Below are 23,915 nucleotides of genomic sequence, written 5' to 3'. Positions count from 1 at the left end.
AAATATAGCAGAAGGTTCCGTAGGTACATCTATGCAACACTCTGTTTTTAACACGTTCCGTAGATGTAGCTACGGAATAATTACTGAATTGAAATAATTTGAATTTTCCCAACATTTATTATGGTTTTAACGCTTCCGTAGATGTACCTATGAAAAAAACTAAATTTCTTTAAAAAAAATGTGTTTCCGAAAATGCATCTACGGAAACTCGAGACATTATTGAAATTTTACCAAATACCTAAAATATTCACGGGGTGTATTGAGATATTTTGGAGTTCAAATTCAGTCTTGATAATACCAATATTTTACACGGCCAAAATTATTGACTATATATACAATGACAATTGTTTTTAAAATTATTGATTTATAAATATTAATAATTTATTTATATTAATATATTATAAAAAAATATTAATAATTATTTTTAATTATGGTTCAAAATTTCGTCCGCATTTAATCCAACTAACAAATATTAGTTCAACTATTCCATTACCTTATATTTACAAATATAGAAAAAGAAATATAGTAAAAATTAAAACCATTGTTAAAATAATTGAGTATAATTGTACAAATATTTTTTTTGACCAAGCGGTATATTTTAAAATTTAAATTTTAGGAAAGAGTAAAGCTTTTAATTTATTTTTTTTGAGAATATTTCAAAAGAAATTGTACAAAGTTCAAACAATGTATTAAATCCAAATCATTATTAACAATAATTGTTACCCACAGTGCGTGTAAAATATTTTATATGATCAGTGCATCACTACCATTCACAAGTGATATTTTATACCCACATTCCTATTTATAAGCGAATTTTAATTTTTTAGATTAATTGAATAATTGATGTATCTAACCTATATATAATCTTAATGCATCATTTATTCAATGAACCAAAAAAGTCAAAATTTACTTATAAATAGATTCATTGAATAATTGACAGTCTAACATTTTATTCATTCTGTGAATGTATTTCAATTAAATTCATAATCTTTTAATTGTTTCCTAAAAATATATAAAACCTTAGAATTACTATAATCAATCACATTCTATAAATGTCACAATTCCATCAAATCCACTAATAATAATAATAATAATAATAATAATAATTATTATTATTATTATTATTATTATTATTATTATTATTATTATAATAATAATAATAATAATAAATTAAATTATTTATTTTTAAAACCCCTCTATTTACTATGGAAAAAATAATAATAGTCAAATTATTCATATTTTTTCCACATAATTCACATACTTAGTATTCTCAAGAACATGATAGAAAAGAAAATTTCAAATATCAACTTAATAAAAATGTATATTTAAAAAATGCAAAAGGTAAAATGGAATCATAAAGCCATCTCTATTCTACCAATAACTCAAGGGCATTTTGCAATATTGGCCTAAACCTAATAATATCAAGTTTTACATTTTGTTTCTCCCAATCTTGTTTTCTTATTGGTGAAGGATCCAATGGATACTCTTCTACAAGACTACTTTCTTCCAACCTTATTTTATATTCCAAATACCTAATATTCATATCTTCTGAAACCTTTCCAAAAGCATTTGTAGCAAGCAATTCCACATCACCATAAGGCACAACTTCAATGAAAATTGCATTTTCAGGTAAGAAAAGTATGTTAGTAAGACCAGCACCATGAACTCCCATTAACACATCACAAGAATTCACAATATTTGCAAACCTTGTCATGTTCCTTCCTCCTTCCTTAACAAGTACTTTGAAACCTAACCCTTTAGCCATTTTTACTATTTGAGGTATATTGGTGAATGATCTTGTTCTTTTTCTTGATACAATAAGAAGTCTAGGTTTCTTAACCTTCAAGCTTTGTTTACTAGTATCTCTAATTTTGATTGCATCCACTCTTTCCAATGAATAAGAACTTCTCAAAAAATCTCTAAACTCTTTCATAGAATCAATGGTTAGATCTTTATCATACCTTTTGAGACCAACAATCACTTTAGGGAAGCAATGCAGTTCTTCGTCTTTATCAATGTCGATAATCTCGTAGTTGGAAAGTTTTTCAAGAAATGGTTTGTGTTTGAGAATCCACCAAGGCTTGTTATCAGTTATGAGAAGCTGCACTTGTCCATTGAATTGTTTACAAGTCAAAAACAGTGGAATGATGGTGTCACTGAATTCATGGAAATGGTTTCCTGTGTATCCTGAAGTGGAGAATATTACTGCTGGAATGGTGTGATTTTTGGTGCAATTTGGGGCTTGTTGGATGGTTTTTATTGACCATTGTGTTACCCTTTTCATTGCATTTGTTTCATCCTTTCTTGCATAGGGCTTTACACTCCTTGACATGTTTTCATCCATGGTGATTGTTTTGTTTGGCACAATGTAAACTGAGGAGGATTTTCCATGCACTCTGATATCTCCATTTGTTTGACAATATTCTGTTCTTGGTTCTGAGGTGCATACTTCTTCCTCTACTTTCATTGTTTTGCTTTCTTCAACTGCAAATAGGGGTGTGCATGGATCAATAACCAAACCAAATTAAACCATATATATGGTTTGGTTTGGATCTTAAAACCATTTCTTTAAAACTGGTTTATTTTTTTAAAACCGGTTTACATGTGGATCGGTTCAGTTCTAAACCGGTTTCTCATAAAAACCAGTTTATAAAAAAAACCGGTTTAAAACCGGTTTCTCTCAAAACCAATTTTTTATTTTTTTAAAAGAATCAGTTTTAAAAAAAGTTTAATAAGAAAATTAAATTTTAAAACCAGTTTAATTATTTTATTATTTTCAAGAAAATGTTAAATGAAATTTTATTTTCAACATCACAAAGAAACATCTCTCTCTATAATATAATTAAATAAGTATGTTTAAATTTTACTCCTTATATCTCTAATTGTAAATATTATCTAATCATAAGAATTAATAAAAAATTTCATAAAACTACTAACATGTACACGTAAATTTTAATATAATTTTTTTTCTTAAAGAATGTATTAATACAAATGACAAAATTTATTTATTTATAAAAAGTGAGTAAACATTTAATTATAAAGAAGTAGTGCCTAAAATGTAATCAGAAGCTATGAAACATGAAAAAATTTCATGACTAAATGGCCAAGGCTATCATAGCTGAAATGAAAAATAATTTCCAAACCATCCTTTTAGACTCTGTTTCTATATAGTAATTCTTATGTATTTTCTAATTTCCTCTCAGTTTCAATAAGTGATTGTTGGTAAATCACGTTACGCACTTACACTTAATAATAGCACCGTGATTTGTTTATATTACAAAATTTATTTTTTTTTAAAATTAAAGTTGTTCATTTTGATTTAGAAAAGTTAATCATTAAATATGAATAAACTTAAGTATAGAAATTTTATACAGTAAAATTAAAATTATATTATAATTTATTAATATGTTATTAGAGAAATTTAACTTTAATATATGTATATGATGAACCATGAAAAAAAAAACGTATAAATTTAATATATAATGAAATTTGGGTATCCAATAACTAAACCAAATTATTATTATGGGTACCGGTTTATATTTGGATAACAAAATGGGTACCCGATTTTATATTTTAGCATTTGGATTGGGTTTTAAAAAGTGGAATAATTTGGATATCAATTTGGTTAAGGATAACCGGTTTTTTTGCACAGCCCTAACTGCAAAATAAATGAGTTTTTTTTTTGTCAATAGGAATAGAGTTTGATATCTAAAGTTTACAACACTCACACACTTTGGGCATCTGATATAATTTTGATATTTCAAATTTACAAGACTCTACATTGTGGTTTTAAATTGCAGGACGCAAATACAATTGCAGCCCCAATCTAATATTGCTGATGCATTAGCGTCAACAACCCATCACGCTGCAATTGTGGTGTTAACTAAAACCATGCGTTCGGCCGCCATTAAAAACACATAAGACAATTTAGCCAAAATTCTTCAAATATTTTCATAAAAATTGAAAATTTCATTATCTAAAACTCAATTTACAATGAAAATTTTTAACATTTTTTAAAATATATTTCAAGGGTTTAATGGATATGCACTGACATGTAAAATAGTTTTATACTGTCATCAAATAGAAAATCACAAATCTGCCATGTCATTAATTTTTTTTTTAAAAATAGTTTTACACTCAGTGCATCACCCATTTTCTCATATTTCAAACACCTCCCAATCAAAATTCATGCTATAACGACTGCAATCGCAACATCTGCAACCCCACCGTATCTACAACCGCAACCGCAATTCAAACCATGCTTTACTCAAACCGCAATCGCAACATTTTTTTAATGGTATATGAAAATAAGTAGGAGAAAAATGGAAGCACTTACAAAAATGATGTGTAGGATCCAACATGTAAGGCTTTAAGAGTGTACAAAGACTGAAAATCATGAGCAAGAAGCACAGATATGCTCCATATCCCAATATTTTTCCCTTATAATGACTAAAGCTTTTGCCAAAAATTGTATCGAAAATCATTTTTTTATAGCACTCAAGAGAAAAATCTATTCTAATGAAAGTTGATTAGTGGATGATCCTAAGATCTTTGTTATCATTCCCTTTAATCTTTTGGACAAGGAAAATGTGAAGTTTGGAAGGTATGATTTTTAAAAATTTTATTTCTTCCAATTATATATTGTCTTCATTTGGAAAAAATCCTGGCTTAAATAAAATAATCAAATCGTATTTATTTGCAAAATCTCTTTTTTTTTGAAAATTCAACTTTAAGCCATTATTTTTATTTTTCTAGAAATTTGTTATTTAAATAAATAAAAAAAACAAGAATAATAATAATAATAATAATAAATACTTAAAAGAAATGGTGAGTGCGGTAACTTAATTTATATGTGTTAATTGAGTTCAATAGTGTAAATTTTTAATATAGAGTTCAATACCAGTATTGTTATTTTTATTTATTATAAAAAATGGATTAATATTTATAAAAATTACTTATACAACCATTTACTAATAATGAGATGAGAAAGTCCTAGTTTAATCATAAATCTTGAATTCAAATTCAATTATGAGAATATACTCATAATAGAGATATCTGACTCTAGGGTTGAGAATAATCCAACCTGTCCACTTGGAACTTATGATTTAGTCTATTTAAAACACGACTCAACCTATCTAGTTTGATAAAAAAAAGTCTGAAAAGATATTTTAAAAAATCTATTAAATTGAATAAGTCAAACTTAAGTTTATAAAAAAGTTTATTAAGCCGATCTATTATACAATCTTACATATCATATTTATTTATATATAATAATTAATTTTTTATTTTTTTTATATTTTTAATACAATATTTTATTTTTCTCAATATTTTATTTTCAACTTTTTATGTTGCATATAACTCATATTTATCCATACATTAAGTATGTCGCAAAAAGTGGAAAAAAAATATAGTTTTAAAATTTATTATTATTCTTAAAAACTTGGATGTTCAGATTTTACAAAATAATTTTTGAACAAACTAATAGGATAAATAGATTTTTAAAACTTTACTTATTAGTTTTTGAACAAACTAATAAGTAAAGTTTGGCTCATTCCAACTCACTCGTATCATCCCTACCTGATTCATATCAATATATATGCCACATAAAAATTATTGACTATCTATAGTAAACAAAAATAATAGTTATAGTAAAACTAAAACTAGTGTTGAGATAATTACGAAAATAATTATACAAACTTTTTAAATCATATAGTAATTGAAATTCTTAGGAAAGAATGAAAATTTTAACTTTAAAACATAATTTAAAAAAATTCAAAAAGAAAAACAACTAAAAAAACTAAATTCAAACAATATATGTAGCCAAATCATTATTTTAATTATTTTAGAAAGAATGACACTTTTTAGATTTTATTTTATTTTAAGAAAGAATGACACTTTTTAAATTTTAAAATTCTTTTGAAAAGAAAAATAATATATATAAAATTAAAACTATTGTAAAAATTTTTACACAATCAATCCATCACAACCTTTTATAATTATTACTTTAGATATATTTAAAATAAAAATTAAATGTAATTTAATATATGATGGTTTCTATTCACTGACACCTGTAAAATTTCTTTACATTGTCAATGTATTTCTATAGGGATGGCAATTTTGGCCATTCTCAGTGGATACCCACAAAAAACCCCATATCGAATAGGGTAAATACCCATAAAAATGGGTATAGGCACGGACATGGGTAATTATCCATTAAAATATGTGGGTATGGATGCGGGTAGGGGTGGCAAAACGGCCCGCCCGCCCCGCCTTATGCCCGCCAAAAAACGAGCGGGACGGGCATGCCCGCCAAGTAAAATGGGCATCAAAATCATGCCCGTTCCGCCAAGATGGCGGGTTGGCAGGCTTACCCGCCTATTTTTATTTATATTTTTTTAATAGATTAATATGCTTTTTTTACCTTTTAATTAAACTTTTCACTTATTATTTAAAACAATTTTTTATAAAAGTAATTTTTTAACAAATTTACTCTAAAAAATATTACATATATTTATAAATAAATGTATAAAATAAACCATCAAGAATTGCAATTACTAGAATTAACTAAAAAAATAGTGAGTTTTGGAGGAGGAGCGGGTTTTGGTGAGCGGCGGGCTTTGGCGGGGCGAGTATGGCGGGCGGCGGGTTTTGGCGGGGTGGGCTTTGGCGAGCGGCGAGCCTAAAATCCCAATCCAACCCACCAATTTTTGGCGGGTGCGCGGGCGGCCTGGTGGGCCTCGGCCCGTTTTGCCACCCCTAGGTGTGGGTACGAGTACATTACTATCCAACCCGCCTCATACCCACACTATATATTTCTATAATGTCATTTATGTTATTATATAAAAATGCATGATTCTAATTTTTTTTTAAAAATATATCGTTATTAAATCATTACACATTTTAATAAAAGTGTTTATTTGGTTCTTAACTCAACAATAACATACATAATTTTTTTAATATTGTTAAGAGAACTTAAATTATATGATATTTTGTAATTAGACGATTTTATTTTACTATAAATGCAGGTAAACGGGTACAAATATGAACATTGAGGTACCCACAGGATACGGGTACGAGCATGAATATTGATACCCACGCGGGTTTGGGTTCGAATATGTGGATATTTTAAACTGCGGGTATGGGGACGGGTACTATAGTACCCTGTCCAAACCCTGCCCATTGCCATCCCTATATTCCTATTAAATTCTATAAAAATCCTAAATTTCTATATTTAAATCTAAAACATTCCGAGACCAATAACCACTTCCAACCACTTAATAATCTTAACCACACAATCGAGAAAAACTCATCCTTAGCATGCCGATAACACCACATATCTCTATCTAGAGTAAGAGTCATTTCTTGGAGAACACATAAAAGGTTGATAACTAAGGGCTTCTCGTAGACAAAAAAAATATTTCAACCACTTCAGATCCCAAACCAACACCCCGTCCTTCAAACTCTCTTACTAATACCATACACAAGCCAATCAAATGGATCATCTTCTATGAGTCTAAGAAGAAACACTTTTTCCACCAAGCAGACGCAAAGCAAAAACATGAAAATCAACGTCTCATCTATAAAGAGAGCCAGATAAAGTTCCATATCTAGAACTTGAGATCTCACACCAGAGACCTAAAGCACCCAATATTAATCCATTTAGCCAAAAGGGCGGAATTAACCAAACAAAAATCCATAACCTCAGTCCACCTCTATGCTTAGTTTTATAGACATCATACCACTTAATTTAAGAAATTTTAGAATCACCCTTCAAACCACTTAACTTAAAATATCTTAGAATCACACTTTACACCACTCTAGAGGAACTATCTTTAAATTTTAACTAACTTCTTTCAAATCTTCATTAACCACATAATTAAATAAGGAAATTTCTTTATCCACCTCCTAATTTTCTTGGTCACCTCTGGTGAATTTACTAAAATATCCCTTATTTCGAAAATTCATTTCCGAAAACGTACTTATATTGAAAAAAAATGTGTTTTCGGAAATGTATCTCCGAAAAAGTGTTATTTTTAATGAAAAATATTGATTTCGGAGATGCATCTCCGAAATAAAGTTGTTTTTCAGAAAATTGGTGTATTCGGAAGTTTATCTCCGAATTCACCCCCTTGGAGGAATTCGAAAATGTACTTCCGAAATAAGGTCTGGACAGAAGAAAAATAACAAATAAGAACGATTCGCTTTATTTAATCGGATGAAGATTACATCGATCACATTACATAAGATTAAAGTTACATATTGATAAACACGGGTAGGCAAGGATGAGTCAACATTTTGATAACGTCGGCCCCCGATCTTTGAAGTTTCGCGTCCAACTCGATCGGACCCTTCGAAGAAAATCGGTCGAACGTTGTCCATAAAACCGCTAAATCTTCGTCGTTCTTGATCTCAAAAGGTGTAAACTCAATATCTCTCTCGTCGTTAAGCGATGGCGAGCGCTACTCGAGCTTGACAACCTTTTGATTTTCGGGATATTGCAATAGCGTGTTGAGCGACGTTATCAACTCCGCAAACGGCGTGTCGCGCGAGAAGCGAAATTGGAACGACATCGGGTAGCCGGTGGTGAAGTAGACGAATGCTAGGTGGGGGTAGGTTTGTGTCATTTGTGTTTTCTGGTGTGAAGAGGATGAAGAAGAGTGTGTTGTATTTATAGACTTATTGGAGCAATGATGACCCAACAAACCTTATCCTGCTCAGTGGTCTTTTCGGAAATGAACTTGCGAAAATTAGAGGCAGACAAGTATATTTCGGAAGTTCATTTCCGAATTATGCAGAAACAAATGTAAATTTTGCATTTTGTTGATTGCTTAGTGTTTTGTGTAAAAAATACAAAAGGAATTCAAAATAGACATAAATTAGACAATGATGACATAAAACATACTTATATTATATATGTATTGAATCGGTCCGATTTTACATGATAAACAACAATACATACAAAAACGGTCATTACATACCAAAAACGATCTGGAACAAACTAAAATTCTCCGAACCAATCGGTGGATCCTAAGTCCAAAATAGGTATGTTCTTCGACCGTTCTCTATTTTGCTCGCGTTCTTGGCTTATCATTTCTTCAAACTCCGCCATTCTTGAAACGAAAGGATCCGGCCAAGTCTCCGCCTCATTTGAACGATGTGCCGTCCATTGACAAGAAGTAGCCGGTATAGGACACCCCGATTTCAAAAACACTTGGACGAAGTGCCGCGATCGTAGATACCCGATGCACATGATGCGGCTAGACGCGTCCAATGGCGGTCGACTATGAAGTGGAAAGAAAGTCTCACTTAGTCCAAACCTCGTCAAATCGACAAACACCCGATCATATGCACTTGCTATTAGATGACCCATATCGGAGAATGACATCCACTTCGAAATCGGAGCGATACCGGTAAGTGATGGAACAAGTAAATCATGAATTTTCGCAAAATTTTCTTGATTTTCATATAAGACAATTTAGCCAAAATTCTTCAAATATTTTCATAAAAAATTGAAAATTTCATAATCTAAAACTCAATTTACAATGAAATATTTAAACATTTTTTAAAAGTATATTTCAAGGGTTTAATGGATATGCATTGACCGTGTAAAATAGTTTTACACTGTCATCCAATAGAAAATCACAAATATGCCATGTCATTAAATTTTTTTTAAAAATAAAAGAGGACTTTAATTGGATACATGGTTGTGATTGGTTGACAGTGTAAAACTATTTTACACTGTCAGTGCATCACCATTTTCTCATATTTCAAACACCCCAATCAAAATTCATGCTATAACGACCGCAATTCGAATTGCAGCAACCGCAATCGCAACATCGCAACATCTGCAACCCCACCGCATCTACAACCGCAACCGCAATTCAAACCATGCTTTACTCAAACCGCAATCTCAACATTTTTTAATGGTATATGACAATAAGTAGGAGAAAAATGGAAGCACTTACAAAAATGATGTGTAGGATCCAACATGTAAGGCTTTAAGAGTGTACAAAGACTGAAAATCATGAGCAAGAAGCACAGATATGCTCCATATCCCAATATTTTTCCCTTATAATGACTAAAGCTTTTGCCAAAAATTGTATCGAAAATCATTTTTTTATAGCACTCAAGAGAAAAATCTATTCTAATGAAAGTTGATTAGTGGATGATCCTAAGATCTTTGTTATCATTCCCTTTAATCTTTTGGACAAGGAAAATGTGAAGTTTGGAAGGTATGATTTTTAGGAAATTTATTTCTTCCAATTATATATTGTCTTCATTTGGAAAAAATCCTTGCTTAAATAAAATAATCAAATCATATTTATTTGCAAAATCTCTTTTTTTTTATAAAGTCAACTTTAAGCCATTATTTTTATTTTTCTAGAAATTTGTTATTTAAATAAATAAAAAAACAAGAATAATAATAATAAATACTTAAAAGAAATGGTGAGTGCGGTAGCTTAACTTATATGTGTTAATTGAGTTCAATAGTGTAAAATTTTAATATAGAATTCAATACCAGTCTTGTTATTTTTATTTATTATAAAAAAATGTATTAATATTTATAAAAATTACTTATACAACCATTTAAAAATAATGAGATGAGAAAAATCGTCCTAGTTTAATCATAAATCTTGAATTCAAATTCAATTACGAGTATACTCGTAATAGAGATATCTGACTATAGGGTTGAGAATAATCCAATCCGTCCACTTGGAGTTTATGATTTAGTCTATTTAAAACACGACTCAACCTATCTAGTTTGATAAAAAAGTCTGAAAAAATATTTTAAAAAATCTATTAAATTGAATAAGTCAAACTAAAGTTTATAGAAAAGTTTATTAAGCCGATCTATTTATATACAATCTTACATATCATATTTATTTATATATAATAATTAATTTTTTATTTTTTTATATTCTTAATACAATATTTTATTTTTCTGCATATTTTCTTTTAAACTTTTTATGTTGCATATAACTCTTATTTATCCATACATTAAGTATGTCGCAAAAAGTGAAAAAAAAGTATAGTTTTAAAAAAATTTATTATTCTTAAAAACTTGGATGTTCAGATTTTACAAAATAAGTTTTTGAACAAACTAATAAGTTAAATAGATTTTTAAAACTTTACTTATTAGTTTTTGAACAAACTAATAAGTAAAGTTTGGCTCAGTCCAACTCACTCGTATCATCCCTACCTAATTCATATCAATATTCATCATATTCTACCCACATAAAAATTATTGACTATATATAGTAAACAAAAGTAATAATTATAGTAAAACTAAAACTAGTGTTGAGATAATTACGAAAATAACTATACAAACTTTTTAAATCATATAGTATTTGAAATTCTTAGGAAAGAATGAAAATTTTAACTTTAAAATGTTATTTAAAAAAATTCAAAAAGAAAAACAACTAAAAAAACTAAATTCAAACAATATATAGCCAAATCATTATTTTAATTATTTTAGAATGACACTTTTTAGATTTTATTTTATTTTAAGAAAGAATGACACTTTTTAAATTTTAAAATTCTTTTGAATATATATATATATATATATATATATATATATATATATATATATATAATTAATATTTTGATTATTTTCTAAAAATATATAAAATTGAGACCAGTGTAAAATTTTATACACAATCAATCCATCACAACCTTTTATAGTTATTGCTTTAGAAATATTTAAAATAAAAATTACATGTAATTTAATATATGATGGTTTCTATTCACTGACACCTGTAAAATTTCTTTACATTGATAATTATCAATGTATTCCTATTAAATTCTATAAAGAGCCAGATAAAATGGCATATCTAGAACCTGAGATCTCACACCAGAGACCTAAAGCACCCAATATCAATCCATTTGGCCAAAAGGGCGGAATTAACCAAACAAAGATCCATAACCTCAGTCCACCTTAATGCTTAGTTTTGTAGACATCATACCACTTAATTTAAGAAATTTTAGAATCACCCTTCAAACCACTTAACTTAAAATATCTTAGAATCACACTTCACACCACTCTAGAGGGACTATCTTTAAATTTTAACTAACTTCTTTCAAATCTTCATTAACATTTACAAAAAAGACAAATATAAAATAAGAATAGTATTAACCACAAAATTAAATAGTATCACTCTCCTCCCATATTGTTTATCAATGTTTTTTTAACCAATCACAAGTTTAATAAGATAGTGAGATTAACAAAAAAAATCTCCAAAAAAATTTGTACAAATATTTTGTAAGAAAATGTGTGTGATTTAAATGCGACTGTTTGTACAGAGATAGTGCAAAGACAAAGCTTGAATGAAGAATTTTTTTGATAAATGACAAAGAGTTAAGTACAGTAAATGACATTAAATAAAGGTTAAACTTAAGACACAAACACTAAATGCTTCATTTAAGGAAACAAAAAAATAATGAAAAGTTTGGACGCAGGCGTATGCATATTTCTCGTGAACTGTTTCACTTTTTGACTCGGGTACTCCAGTTATATGAAGAGAATGTATGAAATTTTGTAATAATAGGTTGTTGGTGAGTAATTCATGTGAATGATCCTTTGGCAATTGGAGATGGAATTTCAAAGCAGACTCATCTCTTTTAACTACGAAGCAAGATACGAGCTACATGATCTGCAATCAATTCTTCTTTATATTTCTCCTGATTCATGGGCAGGGACTCAATCTCTTTGTGACGTAATCCAACTAGTTTTTTCAGTAAAATCGATATACTTAACATTTTCATCTATTTCTTTTCCTCCTTCTCCCTTGAACAACAAGCTAGCTTCAGCGTTAGATTTCATTTGGATAGCGCACGTGCCCTCAAACATTCAATTTTTTGTTTGAGGCTCCTTCTAGGAAGACTCCCTACAATAGATGAATTAGCTAGGAGAAATATCCTTTTTGGGTTTCATGATCTCGTATGTCCCATTTGCCTCGGACAACCGATATCGGCTGATCATCTTTTTATGTTGTGCCCTATTACTAAGACTATTTGGGTGTTGCTCAAAAAAAAAAAAAAAAAGACTATTTGGGTGAATTTTTTTTATTGGATCGAAAAGGAACAATGGCCATTTTAAGTACATTTATCGTCTCATCTAGTTGCTTTTGAATCTAATCTTCCAAGTAAGATCTTGAAAAAAAAAATGGTGGTTTATCTTTTGGTTGGCAATAGTTTGGGTCATCTGGTTGGCTGGAAATGAAACTCTTTTTAAATGTGGTCACAAAGGAGCATTTGACATTAACATTAATCTGTTGGCAAAGAATCTTGTTGGAGATTGACTAAGAGTTACTACTTCGGATCAATATTATAAGTACAAAATCAAGATTTCACACTTATTTAGAAAGTTTAAATTGTTGAGTCTTTTTTGAAGTATGTTTTATAGGAAAAATTGTAAAAACAGTTTTAATTGGTTGTTATTTATGAAAATAATGTGAGAGAATTCAAATTAAATACAATTTGCATTTAATTTTACTTTGGAAAAGATGTAATTTTTAAGAAAAAAAACTTAAATGGAATAAAGTTGATATTTTTTTACTTATAATTTATTACAAGAAAACTGCATATTTTTTTGCTTATAAACCGTTACGAAGGGAATAGATGGATAACGTATGTATTTTTTAATGGTATCAAAACCCCATTTAAATTAGTTTAATTAATTTTCTTTTTTTCTTCAATTATATTTTTGGCCGTAATTCTGAATATTAATTCCATTTTTACTTTTAAGAAAAGAAGTTCAAAGAAAGAAATAAAAGATGAATTTAAAAATTAATGACTAAATTGGTAAGAGAAAAATAGTCATTAATTAAATATTTAACTTTAAAACTTAAAGTACGATGGAGGATGAAATTGAAGAATAAAAAATAGTTTATGGTTTCCTTAATATATTAATACACTTTAGAGATGAAATTGGAAAGAGATTAGCAATTCAGAAATAAAATGGAGGGTATTTCTAGATCTCTCAAACTCATTCTCTTGGATAAAACATTCTATCTCATATGCTTTGGTCTCTAGTAGACTCGAGAGTAAAACTTTATAGATAACGAGGATTCCAAACGGGTTATATTTAGTCCAATAAAATATAGTTAAGATTATATAATCTAAGGAACGTATACATACCCAATGGCTACTAAAATGAGTTGTATTATAAGCTCTAAGTATATTTTGAGGATCTTAAAACTTATTTTAGTCATTAATATTTCTTAAGACTTATTAAAGGGTTTTGTGAAGAAACAAAATAAAGGGTTATTAGCAAAATTAAAGGATACGACTTAAAATAATATTTAAACTTTTAAAAAGGTTAATAAAAAAATATAAATATTTTGAGGGTGAAAGAGTAACTTTTTTACCTATTGTTAAATCAACAATAGTATTATAGGCAAATTTTGAACTTGTCCATCTTAAATGCTTCCATGCAAACAATTTGTAAAATGAAAGTTTTTGAATATTTTATTGTTCTTGTTGTATAGTACTCAAACACTTGATAGTCAAAATATTAGGAAGAATATATTGTATCAAGGTGGTCATCATCAGTATCACACATAACAAAGAGTTGTAAAGATTAAGTTGGAAAATATGAACATAAAATCCAAACATCACAACAACACTCTAAATTCCCTAAACTGCTAATGGTTGACAATATTACAATTGATGATTCGATTTACACGTTGTGGATGGATCGATTGATGTTCAAAATGTGACTCATTGTTCGTCCAGGGTTAGAAAGAAATCGTTGAGAAAGACCCTTTCTGTATCACCCAATATTTTTCGTTTATTAATTTAATTTGGATTTAAATTAGTTAATTGGAATTTTTGTATTTTAATTTGGATTTAACTGGAAAATTATGGAATAAGTATCTCTTCATCTGGTCGGTAGTCTGAATCTGGACGGCTGCTTTGTTGAATCTGTCCAGATAATCCCGGAGGGGCTCCTCGGGACCTTGAATTATTGCCTCCAGGGAGGCCTCGGTTTTCGGATGTCGGCGGGAGGCCGTGAAGTGGTTGGAGAACAAACTCTTCAAATCTGCCCATGTGTGGATGGAGTTTGGCGGTAGGTTTATGTACCACGTCATGGCGCCTTTTCTGAGGGTCGTCGGGAAGATGCGACATTTGATGGACCCTCGAACGACATGGTAGTCCATGACGGGTTCAATGCTTTGAATGTGTTCGTCAGGGTCTGTTGTCCCGTCGTATAGGTCCAGCAACGGAGGTTTCTCCACCCCCTAGAACGACGAGCTCTTCTGGTTTCTTTAGATAAGGGACTTCGGAAGTCGACGTCGCTCCTGCCGGGTGAGGGGGATCAGTTTCTTCCCCGGTTACGGAGGTGCCACCGGGGGGGACTTCGCAGACGTTTCTTCCCCTGTGTTTTTTCAGTGGAGCGGCGGATGTCCTCGGGAGGGGAGCGTTCGCGACCTTTTCTAGAATTTTCCCTTTCTAATGCGGGGCCTCGAGTTCGGGGTTTGGGGGAGATGCTTCCCGAATCTACTCCCTCAGGTCCCCGGTTTGGGGAATCCTTTCTTCTGGGAGAAAGCGTGTGAGATATGCGGAGGTGATACCTTCTTGATGGAGACCGGGAGGATGAAGGAGAACATGATCAGCAACGTCTCTGCGGGGGAGATTGCGATCGCTGTCTTTTCTCCAGGATTTCGATCTGTTTGCTCTGCTGCCGAATGAGCCGGTTGGTTTGGTTGAGGGCAGTGAGCACGAGATCGGTGGTAGGATCAACGTTCTCGAGAATGGGAACATCGATGTGTTCGTAGCTGCATTCTTGCAGACCTCCATGTTAGCGGGAGGCGCGAGTGGAGGAAGAGGCGGTCTGTCCGTCTCTGGAGTCTGCCTTGTTGTTCTGGGTTTGAACTTGCCCGTTACGAGCGGGTTGTGCCCCCTCTTGTCTTTGTCTGTTCTGCCCGTCAGTTGTGGGCTATGGGCCTTCGCGCCTGGTTCGGTTTTTCCCGTCGGTCCTGGGCTGTTGTCCTTCACGCCAGGCTCGACCTTGCCACTGAGTTATGGGTTGTGGCCCTTCACGCCTTGTTCGACCTTGCCCGTAATTCGTGGCAGCGTGGATCAGGGGGTCGAAGTTGAAATGGTCGGGGCCTTGGTTGTTGGTGTTGCCGGCCATGATGGTCGTAGGTTGGATTTGTGCTTTGATCTTTATTCACAAAAGATGGGGAAGTAAGTTTCCCACAGACGAAGCCACTGATCAAACCTGATCAGACGGATCCTCGTGGTCTGCAACAACCTCGAAGCTTGAATACTGGAGGGGGATGTACCTGCAAGGTACTCCGATGGTAACATGAGAAAAGGAGCAATAGAGCGCAAGTACAAGATAAAGGATAGAAAGTGAATACCTGACCTTCTAGTGAAAGAGGGTATTTATAGCCCCTAGCGCTGGGCCAAGATCTTGCTACTGGACTGGACGCCCAGGCCCAATTAGGAGACGACCAGGATTCTAAGCAGAAATATCGGAGACCAGTATGTGGTCTCCGTCCTGGTCAACCACTCCGAAGTTTAAGGGAGACGCGGTCTTTCAAGGACTACATAGACTCTGTATTATTCGGGGGTTGGATGTGAAGTGACCCTACGAGGAGGAGGGACCTCGACATTAGGCCACGAGGAAGAGAGTCCTCGGCGGGAGGGACGCTCGCGGGGAGGGTGCTTGGTAAGCCTGAGTCTGGACGAGGAGGGAAGTCCTCGTCAAATGGGACGCTAACGAGGAGCATCATATACCGAGCACGTGCTGCAGTGCTCCAACGCTTTTGGGCTTCCCAAGAGCTGAGCACGTGTTCGCTCCTCCAAGGCTTAGAGACGTTTTGGGCTTCCAAGTCCAATTAGGCCGAAAGTAGACTGGGCTGAATCTTAACCCAGTCCAGAACATTTAGTATGCTTAAAGAGTGTCTTGAGGGCACTTGTTTGCAAGACCTATAGAAAAATAGACATTGAGAATGATAAATCTTTGACTAATCCAACTCAAATTAGAAGCTTGATTAACAATTTAGGGTTTGTTTGTTTTGACTTTTAAAAAAATGATTTTATAGTGTTACATAATTTTTTGTGAAAAATATTATCATTTTTTTATAAAAGTTTTAAATGAAAATTTTGTTTGAATAGTTATTTTAAAAAAAATGTAATTTTATGTATTTCATCTATTTGTTAAAAAAAAAATGAATATCAAATTTCAAAAAATCACTTAATTTTGAAGCTATTTCAAATAGATTTTCGTTAAAATCATTTTTGAAATACAAATTTTTTTAAAAATTGCGATTTAATAACATGTCAAAATTAGTGTTTCATTTTAGAAAAAACGACTATAAAAAAACTTTAATATTTTGAAAAACGGTTTTGGAAAATCTATTTTAAAAAATACAAAAAAAAACATCAATTTTTTTAAAGCTGAAACAAACATGCTATTACTATATTGACAAACTCTAAGTCGGAAATTTGTTATATTGTTTGCGGGTTAAGCCAATATTTATCCAAACTCAGAAACACACATGAACACAACTATTAGGATTCTTAAATGCATAACAATGCTCCAGCACCCAACCTATTCTTCAATAGCAATTACAAGGGTCTACTGAGAGGATACATTGATAAATCAAGTAGACTAAATGAAAGAACTTAAAACAAAACTAAGTAAACTTGTCCCACAAGTCATCATTGGAAACAAAACATGAAGCAGAAATAAATGTTCAAACCATAACCAACCTTAATCCAATAAGGTTCAAATTCAAAGTATAAAGTTATCAAACAAAACAAAAAACAAAACCAAGAACCTTAATTAGGCCTCACTAAACTTTCAACGAACAAAACATCGTCAATCAACAAACCCGGAACGTCTATTTCCATCTCAAATTCCATCCCATGAATAGCTACTGCAATTTCATATTTGCAGTTATCATTTATAAAGCCGACCGTAATTTTGCAGTATCAGAATATCCATCTCTTCAATGTAGTTAAATACAATAAAGTGATTAGGATGTATATCAGGGGTTGAAGGTAAGGTATCTAGGTTAACAATAGTAAGCATGGACCAATATTCGAATGTGGTATAATTTTCCAACCTCCATACAAATAAACTATAAAATAACTGTAATATTTTGAAAAACGGTTTTGGAAAATCTATTTTAAAAATTACAAAAAAACATCATTTTTTTAAAGCTGAAACAAACATGCTCTTAGTATATTGACAAACTCTAAGTCGGAAATTTGTTATTTTGTTTGCGGGTTAAGCCAATATTTATCCAAACTCAGAAACACACACATGAACACAACTATTAGGATTTTCAAATGCATAAAAATGCTCCAGCACCCGACCTATTTTTCAATGGTAATTACAAGGGTTTATTGAGAGGATACATTGAAAAATCAAGTAGACTAAATGAAAGAACATAAAACAAAACTAAGTAAACTTCTCCCACAAGTCATCATTGGAAACAAAATATGAAACAGAAATAAATGTTCAAACCATAACCAACCTTATTCCAATAAGGTTCAAATTCAAAGTATAAAGCTATCAAACAAAACAAAAAAACAAAACCAAGAACCTTAATTAGGCCTCACTAAACTTTCAACGAACAAAACATCGTCAATCCACAAACCCGGGACGTCTATTTCCCCCTCAAATAGCTACTGCAATTTCATATTTGCAGTTATAATATATCATGTGACGGTGTCATTTATAAAGCCGATCGTAATTTTGCAGTATCACAATATCCATCTCTTCAATGTAGTTAAATGCAATAAATTGATTAGGATGTATATCAGGGGTTGAAGGTAAGGTATCTGGGTTAACAATAGTAAGCATGGACCAATATTCGAATGTGGTATAATTTTCCAACCTCCATACAAATAAACTATAAAAAACTGTAATATTTTGAAAAACGGTTTTGGAAAATCTATTTTAAAAAATACAAAAAAAAACATCAATTTTTTTAAAGCTGAAACAAACATGCTCTTAGTATATTGACAAACTCTAAGTCGGAAATTTGTTATTTTGTTTGCGGGTTAAGCGAATATTTATCCAAACTCAGAAACACACCTGAACACAACTATTAGGATTCTCAAATGCATAACAATGCTCCAGCACCCGACCTATTCTTCAATAGCAATTACAAGGGTTTACTGAGAGGATACATGGAGAAATCAAGTAGAGTAAATGAAAGAACATAAAACAAAACTACGCAAACTTGTCCCACAAGTCATCATTGGAAACAAAACATGAAACAGAAATAAATGTTCAAACCATAACCAACCTTATTCCAATAAGGTTCAAATTCAAAAGTATAAAGCTATCAAACAAAACAAAAAACAAAACCAAGAACCTTAATTAGGCCTCACTAAACTTTCAACGAACAAAACATCGTCAATCCACAAACCCGGGACGTCTATTTCCCCCTCAAATTCCATCCCATGAATAGCTACTGCAATTTCATATTTGCAGTTATAATATATCATGTGACGGCGTCATTTATAAAGCCGTCCGTAGTTTTGCAGTATCAGAATATCCATCTCTTCAATGTAGTTAAATGCAATAAACTGATTAGGATTTATATCAGGGATTGAAGGTAAGGAATCTAGGTTAACAATAGTAAGCATGGACCAATTTTCGAATGTGGTATAATTTTCCAACCTCCATACAACTAACTCTCTATTACTATAGTATGAAAATGACAGTTTGTCAGCCAAAACACCAAGCCGCATTCTGGGAATATTTGCATTTGTAATGTTCACGTCTTCAGGTAAGGTCTTTTGTTTAAAGGTTTCTCTTGACAAGCCCAGCGACACAATCCATAACTGGATTTTGTCTTCATCTGTCACAAGCCAAATTAAAAATCCTTTAAAATATACACTCTTTTTCATAAACTTTCCATAGGGGTCATCAATCATCCCCACTGGAATTCCAGGAAACCTATCTATGGATCTCCACTGACATAGTTCCATAACATATATTTTGCACGCCCACCCTGAAATCTCATTCATAGCCACCACTTTGTGCAAATTATCAAACGTTGCAAAACCAAATCCTATATAGGTTAGCTCACCCTGTAAATGTATTTCAGCCCCCAAAGGGTAATTCCAAATTCGGCGATGGAAAGCTGAATTTTTCGGTGGCCGGGTCAAAAAAAGTAAGTTGCAACTGGTATTTCAGACCTTTTTCTATTGGAGCAATTTCACTGATTGACATGCTTCTTTTATGCTCAATTTTCTTGGGCGGCGGAATAAAGCTCCAACCAAAACATACAAGATCGTTGCAAGTGGTTATAGTAGTTAATTTCTCGCAAGCATTAAACGTGGCACTCATGCCTTGTTTCTCGGTCATTTTAAAGTGAGGCTCAGTCTTCCGTTCATAGGGAGTAAATCTCCACGTGTTTTTTAATGGACACCCGACCAAGTTCGTGTTACTTGTTGATTGACTGAGATGCAATCTGATAAAGTGTAAGCTTTGAATAAGGGAATTCAACCCCGTGGATATAGCTCTAAACTTTATGAGACAGGCAGAAGTGACAAGCAAGTGGCCATCATATCTAGGGGTAAGAAGATACAAAATCCATGTTCTTTTGCAGCAGCCATTTGTTGTTCTTGTAGTGGAACAATTTGTTGTTCCTGTGCAGCAGCCATTTGTTGTTCTTGTAGTGGAGCAATTTGTTGTTCCTGTGCAGGAGCTTCATCCATTTTGAGCTGCACATAAAAAAGAAATAAAAGTTACTTCAGTGACTTAACTAACCAACTATGTAGAATGAGTCATTAAGAAAATTCTCAGGTACAAGTCAACAATAGATAGTCACAATCCTAGTAGTATGATGACACAAAAGGCTCGATTTTTCGAAAAAACTCGACTTTTCATTTTTCCGAAAAAACTCGATTTTTTCAAAAAAAACTCATTTTTTTTCCGTTTTTCCGAAAAAACTCGATTTTTTCATTTTTCTGTAAAAAACCCGATTTTTTTCGAAAAAAACCCGACTTTTTTGTTTTTTCGGAAAAACTCGACTTTTTCCGTTTTTCTGAAAAAACCCGATTTTTTTTGTTTTCCTGAAAAAAACTCGATTTTTTCTGAAAAAAAACTCAACTTTTTCGTTTTTCCGAAAAACTCGATTTTTTTCGTTTTCCTAAAAAAACTAGATTTTTTTGTTTTTCTGTAAAAAACTCGATTTTTTTATTTTTCCGAAACACTTGATAGTCAAAATATTAGGAAGTATATATTGTATCAAACACCTTGAGTGCATGGTGGTCATCATCAGTATCACACATAACAAAGAGTTGTAAAGATGAAGTTGGAAAATAAGCATATAAAATCCAAACATCACAGCAACACAACACTCTGAATTCCCTAAACTGCTAATGGTGGACATACATCAAACAAGACATGTTCAAATTGACAATATTACAAACATTTGACCATTGACATGCTAAATTCTAGGCAGAAACGTGAGCTGATTGTAATGTTGCGAATAGCTTTGGATAACAGCATGCTGCTAGGTGGTTATGGTTCTTCTTCAACTTGACCATCAACAAAAAATTTAAGATCCTTTAAACTTTATGGTTACCTACCTAATACATATATATATATATATATATATATATATATATATATATATATATATATATATATATATATGAATAAAAAATCTTAAGGCAAGCTAAAGACAAGATTATTCCAACCTGGGAGAGAAATGGCCCTGACTGCTTCATCATAAACTGCGCGGCTTAAGTTCTGTAAACATTAAAATAAAATAAAAAAATAAGTTATTTGTAAATGTATTCAACTTGACAAAGCAATATTGTTTTGAGACCAAATTAGTAAGTAAATACGCAGTTCCAATGCCGGATAACATAAGGCCCTTAGTTCCGGGTCGTGGATTTCCCAATTAGCTAAAAACTGTTGTTTGGAAAAGAAAAATGAATCAAAAGTGAAAAGTATGTAGTAATGAAATGTATACTAGTAATAATAAATGAAAACCTGATTGACAACAAGTTCAGAGTTTCCTTGGACAGTGATCTCCATGTATCGTTTCCTTAATGCTTCGGTAAGTCCTAAAATTAATCCGCGATACTCAGCTACGCTAATTCTTTGATTTCCTAACCCTAGGCGAAATTGATGCACCTATATACGTTCGGAGAAAAGAAAACATGAGCATAAGCTGCATCTTGTAATTAAATAACAGCAACAATATAATATAATGTAATGTAATATTGAATTGAATTTTGATACCACAGATGCATGTTCATCACTGTCCCCAACAGCTTTTACAAGCACGATAGCTGTTGCACCAGCTGGCCCATAAAATCCATTTCCAGTTGGTTCATGAAATCCATTTCTACTTGCTCTTGATGCAGCACCAATTGGTTCAACAAATCCATGTCCATTTGATGTTGATGCATGAAATCCATTTCTGCTTGCTGTTGATGCAGCAGATAGTCCAGATAATCCATGTCCAGTTGATGTTGATGCAGAAGCACCAGAATCTCCTATTGATGATGTTGTTGCGCCACTGAATTGAAGGATAACAGAAAGCTGCAAACACATGATTGTCAAAATTTTATACAAGATTTCAGATCATATATTGCCAACTTGAACACTGACGAAACCCTAAATTAAGTGAACTTGTGTAAAAAACTAGTAAAATATAAGTCACATATTATTATACATCGTGATAGCGCAAACCAAACAGTGTGTGTGTTCAAACAAGTGATCAATGCTTTACGGTAACGAAAATGCTAAGATCGTATGAACATAACATGCATTGCATTTTAGTGAGTGAAGAAAACAAGAGAACAAGAATATAAATATGATAAAGATGAAGATGAATCACTGACCTGCATTAATGGAGGATTCTGAGATTCTACACTAGAAGGGGGAGGAGAATAGTTAGGAGATGAAACAGTTTCTTGGTGTGTGAGGAACATGGTTCCTCTCTCAGCTTTTCAACTTCAATTCTTGTTTTGTCTAAAGTCACTATCGCATTACTATCTATATAACTGGTTGTAACAAAAATTCGAACATTCTAGAATAACGGCTTTGTTACAGCTCAACATAACAAACTCGCTAAAATGTATTAACCATACTTATGCAATGAGTATGTATGATACTGTTTTTTTTTTTTTTTGTTTTTTTATATATAAGCGTGTCATAGTGTTACTAATTTTATAAAATTGGTGTTGGTGTGTTTGAGCTGATATATACAAGTTGGCGATTTAATCATGTTTTAAGAAAATAATTTTAAAATAACATACACTATTATTTTGTCAACAAACTATGTAACTATTTTCATACATTAATTAATTTTAGTAGAATTTTAACAATTAATCTTGAACCATTTACAATGATAATTTTTAATTTGACTTTCAAATAGATCTAATTATTACACATTATTTTTAAATAGTTTTTTTTATATTATAATAATTAATTAACACTGAATGATTCTAACTCAACACTTCAAAGAAATATTAAACAAATTTTACTAATAATTCAATATTATTTATTTCAAAAATATTTATTTGTTTTAAAATTTAATAAATTAAAAAGTATTTTATTAAAATTAATTTTTTAAGAAACTGACTTTTTAAAAGAATATATATATATATATATATATATATATATATATATATATATATATATATATATATTTGAAACATTTTGGAAGGTCCGATTGTGAAAATTCAAATCGGTATTGTCCAGAGTTGGAAAGAGACGGTTGAGAATGATTATTTTTAGTGTGATACTTGAAAATTAGGAATATGTAAGGTGATGGTGGATCTCTAGAAGTCCGATTGTTTAAAGTTTTAAATTTCTATGTTTGTTAGTTGTTTTACACGTTTTGGACAGTTCGTTATTGAAAATGTGAGTCAGTGTTTGTCCAGGATTGTGAATAGATAGTTCAAAATGACTATTGTGAATTGTG

The 23,915-nt window shown here is 31.6% G+C and overlaps 2 protein-coding genes across 2 annotated transcripts; both read right to left on the bottom strand.

The window, feature by feature from the left end:
* Positions 1-1,366: 1,366 nt before the first annotated feature.
* On the bottom strand, positions 1,367-15,798 carry LOC131606032 (alpha-1,3-arabinosyltransferase XAT3-like). The gene is made up of 2 exons (XM_058878319.1): positions 15,573-15,798; positions 1,367-2,484 (listed from the first exon to the last, which is right to left on the bottom strand). The coding sequence occupies exons 1-2, from the start codon at positions 15,796-15,798 to the stop codon at positions 1,367-1,369; spliced, it is 1,344 nt and encodes a 447-aa protein (XP_058734302.1).
* A 3,681-nt stretch (positions 15,799-19,479) lies between these two features.
* On the bottom strand, positions 19,480-20,335 carry LOC131606031 (uncharacterized). Its single transcript, XM_058878318.1, has 2 exons — positions 20,258-20,335; positions 19,480-20,058 (listed from the first exon to the last, which is right to left on the bottom strand). Exons 1-2 carry the CDS (start codon positions 20,333-20,335, stop codon positions 19,480-19,482), a joined length of 657 nt encoding a protein of 218 aa, XP_058734301.1.
* Between the last annotated feature and the right edge of the window lie 3,580 nt (positions 20,336-23,915).

The sequence above is a fragment of the Vicia villosa genome, linkage group LG5, assembly GCF_029867415.1.
Source record: "Vicia villosa cultivar HV-30 ecotype Madison, WI linkage group LG5, Vvil1.0, whole genome shotgun sequence".
Classification (NCBI taxonomy): Eukaryota; Viridiplantae; Streptophyta; class Magnoliopsida; order Fabales; family Fabaceae; genus Vicia; species Vicia villosa.
This window is presented reverse-complemented; position numbering and strand designations above follow the sequence as displayed.

What these genes read in the sequence shown, in the direction of transcription:
- LOC131606032 (XM_058878319.1), bottom strand. Translation starts at nt 15,798, where the DNA reads ATGGAGGTCTGCAAGAATGCAGCTACGAACACATCGATGTTCCCATTC. An exon ending in TCCCGGTCTCCATCAAGAAG is followed by an intron (nt 2,485 to 15,572) that starts GTATCACCTCCG and finishes CCCTATTTGCAG; the next exon opens with TTGAAGAAAGCAAAACAATG.
- LOC131606031 (XM_058878318.1), bottom strand. Translation starts at nt 20,335, where the DNA reads ATGACCGAGAAACAAGGCATGAGTGCCACGTTTAATGCTTGCGAGAAA. An exon ending in TAACCACTTGCAACGATCTT is followed by an intron (nt 20,059 to 20,257) that starts GTATGTTTTGGT and finishes ATACATTTACAG; the next exon opens with GGTGAGCTAACCTATATAGG.